We start from the raw sequence: 19,098 nt of genomic DNA on the forward strand, positions 1-19,098 counted from the left end.
CGAAGTTCAAGGAACAATCAAGACGTTCACGTGTTCTTTTGAAAATTTATTCAAATTCTTCAAATCGAAGAAGATCAAAGAAGATGTTCATCATGTTCTTATTTAAATTCAACATCAACGAAATTCAAGACGTTCGTCGTGCTATTTTTCAAATTTATTCAAACTCATCAAATTCGAGAAGTTCAATGTGCGATTCAAGGCGTTCATCGTGTTCTTTTTCAAATTTATTTAATTCAAGATCAGCGAAGTTCAAGACGCAATTCGTGGCATTCATCCCGTACTTCTTCAAATTTTGAAGTTTAATTCGATATAAAGGTGTTAAATCATCGGATTAACGATATTGAAATACTAAATCATCTTCCACGAAAATCAAACACTAAAGATATTCAAATTCCTCAAGAAATTACTATCGAATAGAAGAATCAACGAATTTCATATTTTGTAGCTATTGAGTGATAATATAAATTGTTCAAAATAATGATGAAATGACAAGATTGAAAATTATTTGAATACTTTCAAGAAAATAAATATATGGACTCGCACGTGGCGATCGCACGTAACAAGCCTTTGCAGAATTCTATTTTAGAATGGGAATCAAACTATAATAGTCTCATAGTTTTAAAGCGACCGAACAAAGAAAGTCGTAGATTTTCAAAAACTATATAAAATTGCTGAAGTGTGTAGTTAGATGTAAAATTATTCGTATCATCTAACCATTGGAAAAACAACGATAAATGTCTCGGAAATTAAATGTGACCATGAAAATAAGACACTTAGACCCTAGTAACAAACTCTACGTAAAAGAGAATAGGTAACAAAGTCACCACTAAAAAAATAAATAAATGCTGATCATTGATAGCTTAGAAAAATGTAATAAATCAAGAAAATGGGAAAGTAGGTGCATTTATTCAGAAGAAAAGATAAATAATAAAAAAATTTGAGTAATACAAATATTTTCAAACAAATAAAAATGTTTTTTCTTCAAAGTTAATTACATGTGAGTAATGAATTGTCAAAATATGGGTAGCATATCTTTTAAAAATGTCTACCACCCTTCAGCCAAAAAAAAAATTTTGTACCATGATAGTCGAAGAAGCTTCTATTTTGGGCATGTCTCATGTTAGACAGACCAATTTTCCCAAAAGAAAAGTGTAAAACAGCAAATCAGTAAGATTAAAAGCACAAAATTCCATCAATGTACCATAGCAGGAAGTCTATGATCTAGAATGCCTTGCCATTTGCTCTGTATGTATCTCAATCATGGAAAAACAAACCGCATATCATAATTATCTATACATCTAACTAGCCATAATAATTTTTTCCCTTGAGCTTATAAAACCAATAACGGCAAGACTACAATTTAACAGAGTAGCGTAGAAAAGGGAGGAATGCCACAAAACTCATACCAGCGATGTGGTTGTTGCTATGGGCCAGTGAATCTTCTTCACATCGACAGCATCTTGTACTTTTCTAATTACAATGACTAATATTAATGTTTATGCTCACTTTTTATTGCTTATGATATTTTCTGAAGTGCTAGTTTTCATAGGCTTAGCCCGCCTCATTCGGAAATCAAATGCTTCTTCTTTTTAATATATGCATGCTAGTTGGCAACACATTCAACATAAAACATCCGGAATAGTGATCCACATCAAGAACAATATATGCATCAGACCAACAGTGACACTTTGATGACAAGATCCCTAAACACAAAAATTGGGTAAAATATCCATATTTAATCATGATTCATTCATATGATGAATTAAACGCTAAATGTCATTTATATATTTTGAAACTCGGTCACTGAAGGAAAGGAGAAATTTGCTTTTTATTAGATTGTAAGCATCTATATCCCATATGCACGTCCTGAGATTCAGATAAGCATAAAAAACTAACACATATTTTTACTGAGAAATTTCAAAGAACAATTGGAGTATCTGGTTAACTAATGGCAAGAACTAGGTAAAAGAGTAATTAGGACATAACCTTGACTAATGATGTCAAGATTGCGATGACAGCAGCAGCTTGATGCAAACTTCATATCAAGATTCAAATGTATTATGAACAATAATGGATCGAAAAATGAATCGAGACGATGCGGAAGATGAGATTGGGGAGGAGAAAGTTGGCCATACCTCAAATTGGTCTCTGAAATCTCTTGAACGCAGAGGGGAAAACTGATGCGCACAAAGAACAAGAGACCTTAGAAAAAACGACGATGTGAAAACATGATTCTGTAAATGGGAAGCTAGAATAACTGTTGCCTTTTAAATTTTATTATTATTATAAATCAGTCACGTGTTTTATGTTAATTGAGACAAGAGCATTCTTGGAATTCCAAAATGTTACACCATGACACCAGAGGCAGTATATCCCTAGAACACAATTAAATAGTGAGAGATATCTTGTCTTGTTTCAGCTCATTTACTGGATCCACTCTTCAGCTACCATAACTGATTCAATATTTTTCCCACAAAATATATATAAAACAAAAAATCAATCATCTAGACTCGTAATGGAAAAACACTTTAAGATCACTCAATAGGTGCAAACAGAAATTCAATCGGTATGAAGTAAATAAAAATTCAAACCAAGAGAGAAAACTCAAGCTTGGGATGGGATGAAACTTTAAATACAGAAGACAAATGTAATCACTGATAAAGTCGTTCATTTAATCTTCAGAACCACGCCCTAAAACACAAAAAATATAAATATCAAGCATAAGAGAAACACAAAAACAAACAAACAAGGTTTCTGGGCATAGCTGATATTTTTTTCGAAATGGCCACCAATCTGCATGGATCCCTGCTTCTAAGGGAACTCCTCGATTCAAAAGTCTTTCTACTGGAAAGCAGACCGAGTATTCTGCCAAAACTAATAGCGGATGTACATCAGCTGTCTCATCATCCATACGGGTACGTACTCTCTCTGTGTGTGTGTGTCTCAAGTTTGCATACACAATTCAACATTTTTCCGGTTTCAGGTGTGTTGTGCTGGAGGGTGTAATAAGAATCGGGATGCAGGATGTGCAAAGAGACATAGTAGCTCAACTGAGAGGGGATTTCGCCCTCATGTCGATGCACAAAGATGCACATATTGTAGTATTGGCTTTGATTATGGAATCCAAGGAAGAACTAGCACCTCAAATTTACAATGAGATGGCAAGCAGCCCTTATTTCTCCAGAGTCCTACAAGACCCTTTTGGCAAACGTGTTATCAAACGCGCTTGGACGTGCACTAAGGTACAAAAGACAATGCTCATCTTTATTTGTTTATTTGCAATCTAGCTAGCTCGAAGTTTGACGTTAATTCAACATCATACAATCTTGTAGAAAACCAGTCACGAGATTCTCCCGTTCCCTGATCTCCATGAATGTTTGGCCCAAAAAGAAAAAATCGAGGATCCATGTATGATCAGAGAGAAATATGGCTTCATTTATGTTCAGAAACCTTGTTTGTTTGTTTTTGTGTTTCTCTTATGCTTGATATTTATATTTTTTGTGTTTTAGGGCGTGGTTCTGAAGATTAAATGAACGGCTTTATCAGTGATTACATTTGTCTTCTGTATTTAAAGTTTCATCTCATCCCAAGCTTGAGTTTTCTCTCTTGGTTTGAATTTTTATTTCCTTCATACAGATTGAATTTCTGTTTGCACCTATTGATTTTTGTTTTATAAATATATATAAAACTAAAAATCAATCATCTAGACTCGTAATGGAAAAGCACTTTCAAAAAATCAATCATCTAGACTCGTAATGGAAAAGCACTTTAAGATCACTCGATATGTGCAAACAGAAATTCAATCGGTAAGAAGGAAATAAAAATTCAAACCTAGAGAGAAAACTCAAGCTTGGGATGGGATAAAACTTTAAATACAGAAGACAAATGTAATCACTGATAAAGTCGTTCATTTAATCTTCAGAACCACGCCCTAAAACACAAAAAATATAAATATCAAGCATAAGAGAAACAAACAAACAAGGTTTTTGAGCATAAATGAAGCCATATTTCTCTCTGATCATAAATGAATCCTCGATTTTTTCTTTTTGGGCCAAACATTCTCTTCATGGAGATCAGGGAACGGGAGAATCTCCTGACTGGTTTTCTGCAAGATTGTATGACGTTGAATTAACCTCAAACTTCGAGCTAGCTAGATTGCAAATAAACAAATAAAGATGAGCATTGTCTTTTGTACCTTGGTGCACGTCCAAGCGCGTTCGATAACACGTTTGCCAAAAGGGTCTTGTAGGACTCTGGAGAAATAAGGGCTGCTTGCCATCTCATTGTAAATTTGAGGTGCTAGTTCTTCCTTGGATTCCATAATCAAAGCCAATACTACAATCCGTGCATCTTTGTGCATCGACATGAGGGCGAAATCCCCTCTAAGTTGAGCTACTATATCTCTTTGCACATCCTGCATCCCGATTCTTATTACACAAAACACCTGAAACCGGAAAAATGTTGAATTGTGTATGCAAACTTGAGACACAGAGAGAGAGAGAGTACGTACCCGTATGGATGATGAGACAGCTGATGTACATCTGCTATTAGTTTTGGCAGAATACTCGGTCTGCTTTCCAGTAGAAAGACTTTTGAATCGAGGAGTTCCCTAAGAAGCAGGGATCCATGCAGATTGGTGGCCATTTCGAAAAAAATATCAGCTATGGCATCAAGCATTGGCTGGGAAAAACACAAGAGCTGGTTGTCATAAATATGGTAAAGTAAGAAAACAACGATGAAATTCTGCAACAAATACTGGAGTTTCTTTTGCAGTCTTACGGAAGATACGGAGGATAACACCGATAACGCCGGAACCAAACTGGTGGTTTACGAGCTGAGCTACGAGGGGTTGCAAGGCGTATATCACATCAGATTTTTGTTTTGGGGTCCTGAGACGCGCGAGAAGAACCAACACAGCCTGATGTCTGCAGAGGAACACGAAAATCCAGAAATCGGCATATTATAATTAGCTGAAAGTTAACATACATACATACCCGTGAGAGTTGAGGCAGACAAGCATGAGTAAATGGGCATCAGCAGTGAGTGAAGAAACCAACTGGTTCATCTGTTGTTCGTCGCAGACTTCACAAAGATCCAGAATTACAGAGGTGCCAAACCGATTGAACATCAACGGACATATCTGATCTTTCAACTCTGAAAAGATCAATTGAATGTCTTCCAGTTTCCTATGTTGGAGTATGAGACGCAAGTAACTGTGATCAATTCGATCCATTGCTTTCCAAAACAACTCGCCCTTCCAATCGTCTAAAGAGTATGGCACCGGCGGAAGAGGAGGGATTGGCCTGTTTACGGGGGAATCAGGCGCTGAAGTGTCGCACTCATACATTGGAAATTTAAAATTTTCAGCGGACGCCGATGGCTTTCTTTCGTGGGGAAGAGCACAAACTGAGGATTGTGTAAAGAGATCAGTCGCCTAGGGTTTCAGTTTAATTTTGCCTTTTTTTTACTATATATTTTATAAAAAAAACTTATAAATTGAGTTTTAAGATAACTAATTTTTGATATCATATTCGGTTTTAATAATTATATTTATTAATAAAGTGTTAAAATTTTAATGTAAGTCACGTATAACTCAGCATATAAAGTTTTTGTTTTCTAAACACTAAGTTGTAGTTTCAACTTGAGTTTTTTTTCCTTTCTTTTTTCTATTTATTATTTAATTTTAATATATCAAAATTACATGTAATTCTTCATTATTTCTTATAACTAGCGGTCGAGGCACACGCGTTGCGTGTGTTAAATAATTGAATGAATATTGAAATAACATTTTTTTAGTCCAACTCTAGCACCAGTATAAAGGAATTTGACATTTCAAACACTATTTCTTTGTTGGGACACCTGAAAATGGTACCATATGCAAGAATAATCCCAGAAGAATTATTATTTGAAACAGCATACTCCATTAAATAACCTATAAATTGTCCCAATAAAACATGAAAATTACAATATTAATATATTATAAGAAAATAGGTGTGGATAAATAATAGTTCAACTTTGCATATGTAATGTCCGAGATTTTATCCTTTTAATCCGGAATTAATTAATTGACAAATTGATGTGATTATGAAAAGAACAGACCGAGAAAAACAAGAGGAAGGCATGTTACATGTGCGAGGACAGAACACCTCGCGCATATGCGTGAGAAGAGGCGCGCATATTCGCGAGCAAGGCAGAATACCTTGCGCATATGCGTGAGACAAGGCACGCATATGCGCGAGCAAGTGAAATCTCCAAGTTCCGAGACAGTAGGTCTCGCGCATACACGCGAGGACAGAGCGCGCATATACTTTGGTTGTTTTGATTACTTTTGTTGGAATAGTTCCATTTTCGACCCCAAACGTATAGTAGGTAATCAATGGATGTAAAGGTGAGGCTAATGTACGTGTGTTTGTCATATGTAGGTGCATGGAAGGCAGAGCAGAAGAGTTCATCGTATACCTATGGAGAAATTCAAATTATTTATATATATCGGTCTGTTTTGGTTTTCATAATGTAATTTGTTAATGTTTTTATTTTCATCCAATAACTTGGATTTTTGTTATTTGTGCTCTTTTTTCACCCCGAATCTACTTAATCAACCAAATAGTTCTAATTTGGCACATATGCTCTTCTACATGACTATATATTATACATATTAAAATCTGTCTACTACCCAATGTTGAAATATTGAGTGTCGTTTTGCTTTATTTTACTTATTTTATTTTAACATTTTGATGTAGCCAATAAATGATATTACCCGAAATAAAAAAAATTAGGTGTTCAATATATTCGGATCAATATATTCGGATGAAATATCGATAGGGTGATCCACCTTTTGAGTGGTCATCAACTCCGAGTAGATAGCCACTCTAAGTAGCTATATGATACTTCAGTGCTCCAACCAATTAATATTGAGGATTGTCACTTACGTCACAAACATCATTAGAAGTGCCGGTAATGCCCAACAAAAATCATTAGAATCTCACCTCTGAAAAAATTATCTAATTTGTGGGTTAATAATAATCATGTGGGCTTTATTCTTAATGGACTTTAATCTTATTGGGCCTAACTTATTTGATTACTTTAATGTTAGATTGTGCTGATTAACTAGATATCAAACTCAACTTTAGTGGCCCAAATATTTAATTTAGGCTATTACCCATCAGATTTATTTTTAATATGTGTAATACCCATTTTGTTGAGTCAAAAGGAGGAAGTAGAAATATAGTTGACCGAGCCCGAATAGAATTAATTCATAATCAATTTTGTAGTAATATGAAAAATAACTTCGTGAATATTTTTGCTATAAAATTTGTGGTCTTGAGCTAAAATATGATTTTTTTTATTATTATTATGAACTTAGTTTCTTGTGAATTTTACTAGTGTTTTAGTTGGTTTACAGAAGTAGAATGGAAGAAATCTCGTGTGACACCCGTGAACAAATTTTCAACGTAACAAAAAAAAATGAGCAAAAACTTGTGTGAGACAGTTTCACGGGTCATATTTGTAAGACGAATATCTTATTTAGGTCATCCATGAGAAAATATTACTTTTTATGCTAAGAGTATTACTTTTTATTGTGAATATTGATAGGGTTGACCCGTCTCACAGATTAAGATCCGACTCAAAAAATTTTATGACATTTTGGTATCTATCAGTGAAACAAAATTTCGATTTCACTTCTTGTCGGCTAAATAGTTAGGATTTTTTTTTGGGAAACATTTTATACTTGAAAAAAAGAAAATTATTCTCAAACTCGTTGATTAGTTTAATATTCAAATTAATGAAATTTAATTCCTATATTTAATTTGGAATTACTAGTGTTTAAAACATTGTAGCTAATTTTCATAAATTTCTTTCAATATGATCATAATTTCCAATACTTAATTGTGACCACCCGTTTACGGCTCTCCAATATATAAATTCTTCAACTTACACTCAGAAGTGGCAAACATAATTTAATTTTTGAAGGGATAGAATGGCACGAACTGTCAGGACATTATTAACCCCTCCACTCATCAAGTTTCTTATTTTCTCGAAGTGGAATACTACCTCGAACACAGCCCTGCACCTAAAGAAGAAGAAAGATTTTCTCCAGTGAAACAGCTCCTCTATAGTTCTAGGCAACACCAACTAAGAGTCACTGTCCACTACTTGCCATTTCCCACATCAAAACTCAACCATAGTGGTCCAGAAGTTAAAACTTGGGATGCAGAGTATAAACATGGTAAACTTAAGCAACAAGGCTTAAAATACGAGGCCAACATAACAAAGAAAATCCAACTAGAAAATCATCCAAAAGACCATTTGTACCAACAACCGATATACAAATGAAAACATACATGTCAAAACCTCTGTTCTAATCAACTGAACACTACATCATAATTTTTAACCGCAACTTAGCAAACAACCTTTAGCCAACTCAATCAACGTACACCCTTCATAAATGGATAAACTTAGCACACGATTTCATGTGTCTTGGAGCAAAAGTTTCATTAGATTACTTGTAAACTCTGAAAAAAATTCAGTTAACCGCGAGAGGAAATCTATCTTGAGATGGGACTAGTACCAATAAAGCTCTTCTACAGCGGTTGAGAGTACCGGTGAATCAGATCATCCAAAGTCTTGCGATCAGTTCCCTGCAAGATTGTATCATGTTGTATTCACCTTAAATATTGTCTAATTTGAGCAAGGTATACAGCAAAATAAAGATGAGCATTGTTATGGTACCTTGGCGTAGTTTTTAGCGTATTTGAGAAGAGAGTAGCAACAAGGATCTGATATGACATCCAACAAACCAGGATCGTTGATCATCACAGAGATTATTTGAGGTGCATATTTTGCTCTAGATGCACCTATCAATTTCTTGATGACTTCGGTTCCATATTTGTCATAGGACATGGGAACTAAAAGTGGTTGCATTTGATCTACTAAATCTCGTAGCCGTTCGTGATTCAGCAATCCAATTAGATGCTGAATGAGAGAACTCCTGAAATCGGATTTTGGATTTTTTATGAATATTTGTATATAAGAAATGAAAAGAAAACGTGTGTGTTGGTCTTCGTATACATACCCAAATTCATCGCCAGCCAAAGAAAATATTTATCGTCCGCTAGTATTGTTCCAACAGTAGACAGTACGCCGCTCCAGTGTTCTGATAGGAGGATTTTTAGGAGGTTGGACCCGTTCTCGTCAACGGCCAACTCCAAACAAAATTCAGTTATGGTATCCAGTATTGGCTGCGAAAAAACACGAGTGATTTTCCAGATATCGTAAAGTCAAAAAAATTAGGATAAAAGTCAGTAATAAATACTTGTGTTTCTTTAGCAGGGACAGGGAAAATTTTGAAGCACTGGCCAAGAACTTGGGAACCAATCGGGTGGTTCGCGAGCGGAACGGCGAAATAACTGAAGAAGCGCATAATACGATAGATTTGTTCTTGTTCCATGGGAAACCCTATGAATTTCTGCATGGTGTCGGATCTACAAAGAAACAAAAATCACAAAACAGAGTTGTTACCTTCATTCAATGAAATAAATTCCAAAGAGAAAAAATAATCCAGAATTCTATAGCATACCCCTGAGGGTCGAGACAGACATGAATTAGCAATCGGGCATCAGCAGTGACCGAAGAAACCAATTGGTTCTTCTGTTCTTCATCGCACACCTCGAAAAGCTTTAGAATAATATCGCTACCAAACCGATTAAACATCAACTTACATATGTGATCCTTCACCTCTCAAAAGATCATTTGGATGTCTTCCAGATTCCTTTCTTGGAGTTTCTGAAGCAACAATTGACAACCTTGTTCTTCCATTGCTTTCGAAAACATCTTGCCCTTCAAATCTTCAAATCTTCCAGTTTCCTTTATTGAAGTTTCTGTATCTCCGGCGGAAGGGTTATTGTCATCCATAGGAAATCCATCAACATCCATCTGGAGAGGGATGTTTTCAGCGGACGGCGGTGGGATATGACTGATTTCTTGCATCGAGCTTGTAGAGGCGGCGGAGTGAAGGGTTTCAATTTTTATTTTAGCATATATCGAAGGATCTCAATTTTGATTTATCCAAAAATAAAAAAAGGAAAAGTCTTTTAGAAGGAAAAAGCTACAACCGAAAATATAATGGTGTATTTTCGCACTTGCACGTACAAAGTTAAAAAAAATTCGGTTAAACTAAATTATTCTACCATACTTGACTAATTCGAAAATTCATTTCGGTTTTAAAAAAATCGGGTAAATCCATTTAACCAATATATTTTAATATCTCTACTATATTATAATTTATAATACATAAATCCATTAGAGAATCTACAATTGATAATTTTAACGGACATACAAATTTATAATTTATCACTCATAAAAGATATTCGATAATTAAGATGTAATAATATAAATTGATGATTCAAAAACTTTTCACATTCGCTTCCCATTATCCTAAGAACCATTATTACATTATCTTAACATATAAGCAAAATTTATAATTAAATTTTTGAAAATAATAGATATTATAATATTTACTTTTTATATAGGCAATGTCCGGACAAAATTTTATTAGAATGAATTTGATGGCCGGACAAAAAAAATTCGATGGCCGAACAAAAACATTTGATGGCCGAAAAAAATAAATTTGATGGCCAAATAAAAAATTTATGAAAGACGATGGAATTTTACGGTAGGTGTGACTAACACATTAATTTTACTGATAGTGAAAAAGTCCTAAACAAGTCACGCCAGATTATAATTAATACAGTTGAAAATCCAAAAGCAAATGCATTTATAATTTTCTGATCACGCCTCTCGAGAGACGTGTAATCTCAGAAGAAGCCATAAATTGGCAGCTGAGGTTTCTTCGGCTTGAAACACACATTTACAGAAAATTTAAAATGTCAATTGCCGTGCATAAATGCCTTTCCCCATCCCCTAACCCTTGCACTGTTCAGAAAACTGCTCAGATTCTAGACGGGATGAACATATCTTCGGTTTTCTGTCAATGAACAGGTAAAAATAACTTTCTAACGTGATCATCACCATTCATAATTTATTTGACTTACTTGTGAATATAATGTCCAAGTGTGAGCCCGATCCAACGGTTCAATAAGGCACAAAGAATTTTTACAACGGCTGATTTTTCGGGCGATGTGCTGCTACATTTTCGAAGTGTCAGGTGCATAATAATTCTATAATTTTTGAATTTTTCACGTTTTCTTTTAGGTCTAAGGTAAGTGGGCTTGTTTTAAATATTTCATTTCGATTATATGCATTTTTCTTTTTGAAAATTCGATCGAGTGCAAATTTCTATGATCTCTGCCATTGACAAGCCGCTTCAATGCATTCCACTACCATTTGCTCCACTGCTGCTTGCTCCAATCATAGTTACTATAAGAAAAAGACAATATCATTCAAACAACTTTATGTATTCTTGGTAGAGTGTATTGATGATTCACATTCATCTTAAATAAACATCACACACACAATATGATATGTAACGTCCGTAATTTTCTTAGAAATTATTGAAAGAAATTTTTTTAAAAAAATTTGATGGCCGAACAAAATAAATTTTATTAGAATGAATTTGATTGCCGAACAAAATAAATTTTATTAGAATGAATTTGATGGCCGGACAAAAAAAATTTGATGGCCGAACAAAAAAATTTGATGGCCGGACAAAAAAAATTTGATGGCCGAACAAAAAAATTTGATGGCCGAACAAAATAAATTTGATGGCCGAATAAAAAATTTATGAAAGACGATGGAATTTTACGGTAGGTGTGACTAACACATTAATTTTACTAACACATTAATTTTACTGATAGTGAAAAAGTCCTAAACAAGTCACACCGGATTATAATTAATACAGTTGAAAATCCAAAAGCAAATGCATTTATAATTTTCTGATCACACCTCTCGAGAGACGTGAAATCTCAGAAGAAGCCATAAATTGGCAGCTGAGGTTTCTTCGGCTTGAAACACACATTTACAGAAAATTTAAAATGTCAATTGCCGTGTATAAATGCTTTTCCTCATCCCCTAACTCTTGCACTGTTCATTCTCATTCACCCAAAATCATCCTCAGTTTCCTTTACTTCTTTTCCATATGGATTCTTATAAAATTTCGGTGTTCTAGGACATTGTGACATGTCCACCCGAAACAGAAGAGGAGGTATCCTTGGTTTTAAATCGAATACATCTTGGTCTTGAAAATTTTCAAATTCACGGGAAAATTTCGGTTTCTGCATATGGGGTGAAGAACCAAATCAGTCGGGAGATAATAGCTCGAATAAGAAGAGAACGCATCGGGATGGATTTGTTTGACTATGTTTTTAGTTAATCATTTATATATATTTCTCTTGCTCGAATTTTAGAATCCAATCTCCACCGTTCTGAATATGCCTCCATATGTTTCGAATAACATATCCAAATTTTATCAAAATCCAACGGTTAGTTTTTCATTTATAGGCTTCGTAAGAAAACTGCTTAGATTCTATACGGGATGAACATATCTTCGGTTTTTCGTCCATGAACAGGTAAAAATAACTTTCTAACATGAATCTCACCATTCATAATTTATTTGACTTACTTGTGAATAAATGTCCAAGTGTGAGCTCGATCCAACGGTTCAATAAGGCACAAAGAATTTTTACAACGGCTGATTTTTCGGGCGATGTGCTGCTACGTTTTCGAAGTGTCAGGTGCATAATTATTCCATGATTTTTGAATTTTTCATGTTTTCTTTTAGGTCTAAGGTAAGTGGGCTGGTTTTAATTATTTCATTTCGATTATATGCATTTTTCTTTTTGAAAATTCGATCGAGTGTAAATTTCCATGACATTGACAAGCCGCTTCAATGCATCCTACTACCACTTGCTCCACTGCTGCTTGCTCCAATCATAGTTACTATAATAAAAAGACAATATCATTCAAACAACTTTATGTATTCTTGGTAGAGTGTATTGATGATTCACATTCATCTTAAATAAACATCACACACAAAATATGATATGTAACGTCCGTAATTTTCTTAGAAATTATTGAAAGAAATTTTTTTAAAAAAATTTGATGGCCGAACAAAATAAATTTTATTAGAATGAATTTGATTGCCGAACAAAATAAATTTTATTAGAATGAATTTGATGGCCGGACAAAAAAAATTTTGATGGCCGAACAAAATAAATTTGAAGGCCGAATAAAAAATTTATGAAAGACGATGGAATTTTACGGTAGGTGTGACTAACACATTAATTTTACTAACACATTAATTTTACTGATAGTGAAAAAGTCCTAAACAAGTCACACCGGATTATAATTAATACAGTTGAAAATCCAAAAGCAAATGCATTTATAATTTTCTGATCACACCTCTCGAGAGACGTGAAATCTCAGAAGAAGCCATAAATTGGCAGCTGAGGTTTCTTCGGCTTGAAACACACATTTACAGAAAATTTAAAATGTCAATTGCCGTGTATAAATGCTTTTCCTCATCCCCTAACTCTTGCACTGTTCATTCTCATTCACCCAAAATCATCCTCAGTTTCCTTTACTTCTTTTCCATATGGATTCTTATAAAATTTCGGTGTTCTAGGACATTGTGACATGTCCACCCGAAACAGAAGAGGAGGTATCCTTGGTTTTAAATCGAATACATCTTGGTCTTGAAAATTTTCAAATTCACGGGAAAATTTCGGTTTCTGCATATGGGGTGAAGAACCAAATCAGTCGGGAGATAATAGCTCGAATAAGAAGAGAACGCATCGGGATGGATTTGTTTGACTATGTTTTTAGTTAATCATTTATATATATTTCTCTTGCTCGAATTTTAGAATCCAATCTCCACCGTTCTGAATATGCCTCCATATGTTTCGAATAACATATCCAAATTTTATCAAAATCCAACGGTTAGTTTTTCATTTATAGGCTTCGTAAGAAAACTGCTTAGATTCTATACGGGATGAACATATCTTCGGTTTTTCGTCCATGAACAGGTAAAAATAACTTTCTAACATGAATCTCACCATTCATAATTTATTTGACTTACTTGTGAATAAATGTCCAAGTGTGAGCTCGATCCAACGGTTCAATAAGGCACAAAGAATTTTTACAACGGCTGATTTTTCGGGCGATGTGCTGCTACGTTTTCGAAGTGTCAGGTGCATAATTATTCCATGATTTTTGAATTTTTCATGTTTTCTTTTAGGTCTAAGGTAAGTGGGCTGGTTTTAATTATTTCATTTCGATTATATGCATTTTTCTTTTTGAAAATTCGATCGAGTGCAAATTTCCATGACATTGACAAGCCGCTTCAATGCATCCTACTACCACTTGCTCCACTGCTGCTTGCTCCAATCATAGTTACTATAATAAAAAGACAATATCATTCAAACAACTTTATGTATTCTTGGTAGAGTGTATTGATGATTCACATTCATCTTAAATAAACATCACACACACAATATGATATGTAACGTCCGTAATTTTCTTAGAAATTATTGAAAGAAATTTTTTTAAAAAAATTTGATGGCCGAACAAAATAAATTTTATTAGAATGAATTTGATTGCCGAACAAAATAAATTTTATTAGAATGAATTTGATGGCCGGACAAAAAAATTTTGATGGCCGAACAAAAAATTTTGATGGCCGAACAAAATAAATTTGAAGGCCGAATAAAAAATTTATGAAAGACGATGGAATTTTACGGTAGGTGTGACTAACACATTAATTTTACTAACACATTAATTTTACTGATAGTGAAAAAGTCCTAAGCAAGTCACGCCGGATTATAATTAATACAGTTGAAAATCCAAAAGCAAATGAATTTATAATTTTCTGATCACGCCTCTCGAGAGACGTGAAATCTCAGAAGAAGCCATAAATTGGCAGCTGAGGTTTCTTCGGCTTGAAACACACATTTACAGAAAATTTAAAATGTCAATTGCCGTGCATAAATGCCTTTCCCCATCCCCTAACTCTTGCACTGTTTATTCTCATTCACCCAAAATCATCATCAGTTTCTTTTCCTTCTTTTCCATATGGATTCTTATAAAATTTCGGTGTTCTAGGACATGGTGACATGTCCACCCGAAACAGAAGAGGAGGTATCCTTGGTTCTAAATCGAATACATTTTGGTCTTGAAAATTTTCAAATTCACGGAAAAATTTCGGTTTCTGCATATGGGGTGAAGAACCAAATCAGTCGGGAGATAATAGCTCGAATAAGGAGAGAACGCATCGGGATGGATTTGTTTGACTATGTTTTTAGTTAATCATTTATATATATTTCTCTCGCTCGAATTTTAGAATCCAATCTCCGCCGTTCTGAATATGCCTCCATATGTTTCGAATAACATATCCAAATTTTATCAAAATCCAACGGTTAGTTTTTCATTTATAGGCTTCGTAAGAAAACTGCTTAGATTCTAGACGGGATGAACATATCTTCGGTTTTTCGTCCATGAAAAGGTAAAAATAACTTTCTAACCTGATTCTCACCATTCATAATTTATTTGACTTACTTGTGAATATAATGTCCAAGTGTGAGCCCGATCCAACGGTTCAATAAGGCACAAAGAATTTTTACAACGGCTGATTTTTCGGGCGATGTGCTGCTACGTTTTCGAAGTGTCAGGTGCATAGTTGTCAAGGCGCTAGGCGACGTCAAGGCGACGAGCCACTGCCTAGCGCCCGAACGCCTAGGCGACAAAAGGCGATCGCCTAGCCACGAGGCGATAAGAAGCCATACTAGGCTATTTTTTTAAAATAAATGCAAAACAGATAAGGCAAAAGAGAGGAAGCCTGCGGCAGAGAAGAAATCTTCAATCGGCAGGGGAGAGTGGTGTGCGCAGATAAGGCAGAAAAGCTTCAATCGGCAGGGAGGATAATACGTATCGACAAATCGAAATGCAAAACTGGGCTTTTGTTTAAAAATAAATTACTTATGGGCTGAAATTAGTTATGGGCTTATTTAGTTGGGCTTTGGGTCATTAAAAAATAAAGGAGAAGCCTGCGGCAAAGAGGCGAAACGCGCTGCACAGAGGCAAAACTCCTGGAACGCCCATCGCCTGGAGAAAAGCGGCTTCAAGGCGATAAAGGCGCTCGCCCAGCCATTCATCATCGCCTGGTTGTCCATAAGGCGCTGCACCTTCGCCTAGCGCCTGAGGCGCGCCTTTGACAACTATGGTCAGGTGCATAATTATTCTATGATTTTTGAATTTTTCATGTTTTATTTTAGGTCTAAGGTAAGAGGGCTTGTTTTAAATATTTCATTTCGATTATATGCATTTCTCTTTTTGAAAATTCGATCGAGTACAAATTTCCATGATCTCTGCCATTGACAAGCCGCTTCAATACATCCTACTATCACTTGCTCCACTGCTGCTTGCTCCAATCATAGTTATTATAAGAAAAAGACAATATTATTCAAACAACTTTATGTATTCTTGGTAGAGTGTATTGATGATTCACATTCATCTTAAATAAACATCACACACACAATATGATATGTAACGTCCGTAATTTTCTTAGAAATTATTGAAAGAAATTTTTTTAAAAAAATTTGATGGTCGAATAAAATAAATTTTATTAGAATGATCAAACATTATAAAATAAATTTCGGTAATGTGAGAAATAAGAAGTTTCTGTAAGAAATAATAGAAAGATTCGGTGGGTAAAAAATAAGATGAAGGTCGATAGATATTTAGAGTATTGGTGATTAAGAAGGTTTAATGTGTAATTTTGACCGAGTCATGATCGGACGGACCGAAGATGGTTCGGAAGCACCGAAGAGGTCGGAAGGTCCGAAGTGAGTTCGGTGGATCCGATCATTAGGTGTCAAGAGTTGATCGACACGTGGGAGTTCGGACGTTCCGAAGTGTAGGTTCGGTGGATCCGATCATGAGGTGTCAAGAGCAGCTGGACACGTGCATGTTCGGACGGTCCGAAGTGTATGATCGGAGGATCCGATCATGAGCTGTCAAGAGCCAATGGACACGTAGCGTTCGGACGTTCCGAAGTATTGTTCGGAGGATCCGAACATGGCCTATAAATAGTGCTCGAATTCCTCATTTTGGTATTGCCATTTCTTGAGATTGAGTCTTTAGTGAGAGATTTGGAAGGTTCCAGGGTTAAGTTGTTGGTCGAGCGATAGCCAGGAGCTGCCAGGAGTGGTAGCGTAGCGACGTCTGAGTTACGAGGCAATCGACATCAAAGGGCTGTCGACGGACGAAGGTAAACCCTAAACCTTTGGTAGTACTAGGGAGTACTGGTTTTGCTAGTCGAGCATGGTAGTATTGATTGAGTATGCTTTTGATGCGTAGGCTTGTTCTAGACCTGATTAGCGGTGTTGCGTAAGGCTAGGCTTGCTGTGATAGAGGTACGAAAGTACTATCCGAGATATCCTGGTTGAGTATACATTCTTATATGTGTTGCATGATTATGTGGTGCATTGATATATGTCATATGATGCATGCTATTATGTCACGTTTATTACTGCACGTTGCATTTCATGTTGAGCCGTACCTCCTTCGAGATAGCTTTTACTGTTGAGCTGTATCTCTTTCGAGATAAGCTATATCTTGGGGCCGCTCAGCCCTGTCTTGTGGACGCATGGACACCGAGAGTACACAGTGGCCGACGGGTCGGGAGGGCTTCGGTGGTCCGGGACATTTTTAGGTCCACGTCTGTCTTGTAGTGGATGCAGTGACCCAGAGGTGTACCGCGCGGCACTATCCACTTGGCGCCTCTAGACTGAGCATTGTTGAGATCCTTTTGTGACTCCTGTTTCTTGACTACCCCGGTATCATGATCATAGCATGTGCATTTCATATAGGTCTGTATACTCATACTTTTGTACTGGGCGTTCTTATCGCTCACGTCCTCGGTTTTGTTTATTCTTGGACACCCCATTCCCACGGGGCAGGCCTCAGGTTGGACAGCTCAGGAGGAGCAGGAGGAGGACGTTGAGTAGCTGGTTGGTTTAGTTTATCGGTATTGTTTTGATTCGATATGGTTGTATTGGGTATTTTTATTTGGAGTTATTCTAGACTTCGATTGGGTTGTATAACTATTTTTTTGTTGACTATTTCCGCTGTTATCTCTGATTATTGTTAATTAGGTTAATTGCATGCTTAGTTCTTGATTAGTAGGTGATTCTGGAACGGGTCACTACATTTATAGAGGGACAAAATTTTACGAAAATTTGAATTTTTTTAAAGAAAAATCCGTAATCACTTTTTTAAAAACATCTGCAAATGTTACCTATTTACAATGATGATTGACTTTAATTTAAAATTTTATTTAACACGTGCATGTCTAATAATAATATAAAATTTTATTAAAATATTTTCTAAAAGTAAAAGTTTTTTCTTTGCATAATGTAAAGAGTTGGTGTCATGTGAGACCGTCTCACGGATCTTAATCTGTGAGACGGATCAACTCTACCCATATTCACAACAAAAAGTAATACTATTAGCCTAAAAAGTAATACTTCTTCATCGATGACCCAAATAAGAGATTCGTCTCACAACTAGGACCCGTGAGACCGTCTCACACAAGTTTTTGCCTAATATAAATGTAAAAGTTTTTTTTAAAGTTTATATCTCTCCAATAAAGTAAATGGGAGAATCTGATTCCTTGCAATAATGCTCATTTTTCGTGGGTTTTGGATGTTTATTTAAGAGGACATTACCCTGCTATTTTGGATATGCATGCCTATTTTTGGAATTATACTTCTCTCAGGTTGCATCAAATTGGAATCGATAATTAATGTTATGATTATTTAAACGTTGAGTAAAAAATAGGATAATATTTAATAAATTATTAGTGTGGAATGAGTATGTATATTTGGTGATTTTTTTTGTAATAATATTTTTTTTAAAAGCATCAAAAGCAAGTCACGCCAAATGAGATGACATGACTTGCATAATTTTTTAAAAAAACAAGTCATGCCATATAATTGGGCGTGACTTGGTATTTTTTTTTAAAGCAAGTCACGCCATATAATTGGGCGTGACTTGGTAAATTTTATTTTTAAAACAAGACGAGACTTTCTTAAATTTTAAATTCATGCGATATTTCTTTATTGATAATTTTATCTAATTTGTTTATTG

General features: G+C 35.2%; 3 protein-coding genes across 3 annotated transcripts; 1 reads left to right on the top strand and 2 right to left on the bottom strand.

Annotated features, from left to right (window-relative positions):
- The first annotated feature begins 2,723 nt into the window (after positions 1-2,723).
- LOC140840533 (putative pumilio homolog 7, chloroplastic) lies at positions 2,724-3,555 on the top strand. Its single transcript, XM_073207717.1, has 3 exons — positions 2,724-2,915; positions 2,984-3,242; positions 3,333-3,555. The coding sequence occupies exons 1-3, from the start codon at positions 2,782-2,784 to the stop codon at positions 3,507-3,509; spliced, it is 570 nt and encodes a 189-aa protein (XP_073063818.1). The 5' UTR covers positions 2,724-2,781; the 3' UTR covers positions 3,510-3,555.
- A 106-nt stretch (positions 3,556-3,661) lies between these two features.
- On the bottom strand, positions 3,662-5,475 carry LOC140840523 (pumilio homolog 12-like). The gene is made up of 4 exons (XM_073207706.1): positions 4,995-5,475; positions 4,757-4,925; positions 4,196-4,680; positions 3,662-4,105 (listed from the first exon to the last, which is right to left on the bottom strand). Exons 1-3 carry the CDS (start codon positions 5,345-5,347, stop codon positions 4,432-4,434), a joined length of 771 nt encoding a protein of 256 aa, XP_073063807.1. The 5' UTR covers positions 5,348-5,475; the 3' UTR covers positions 3,662-4,105; positions 4,196-4,431.
- Positions 5,476-8,228: 2,753 nt separating this feature from the next.
- On the bottom strand, positions 8,229-10,075 carry LOC140840545 (pumilio homolog 9-like). The gene is made up of 5 exons (XM_073207725.1): positions 9,578-10,075; positions 9,314-9,482; positions 9,074-9,239; positions 8,731-8,989; positions 8,229-8,639 (listed from the first exon to the last, which is right to left on the bottom strand). The coding sequence occupies exons 1-4, from the start codon at positions 9,709-9,711 to the stop codon at positions 8,967-8,969; spliced, it is 492 nt and encodes a 163-aa protein (XP_073063826.1). The 5' UTR covers positions 9,712-10,075; the 3' UTR covers positions 8,229-8,639; positions 8,731-8,966.
- Between the last annotated feature and the right edge of the window lie 9,023 nt (positions 10,076-19,098).

The sequence above is a fragment of the Primulina eburnea genome, chromosome 1 (assembly GCF_022965805.1).
Source record: "Primulina eburnea isolate SZY01 chromosome 1, ASM2296580v1, whole genome shotgun sequence".
Taxonomy (NCBI): domain Eukaryota; kingdom Viridiplantae; phylum Streptophyta; class Magnoliopsida; order Lamiales; family Gesneriaceae; genus Primulina; species Primulina eburnea.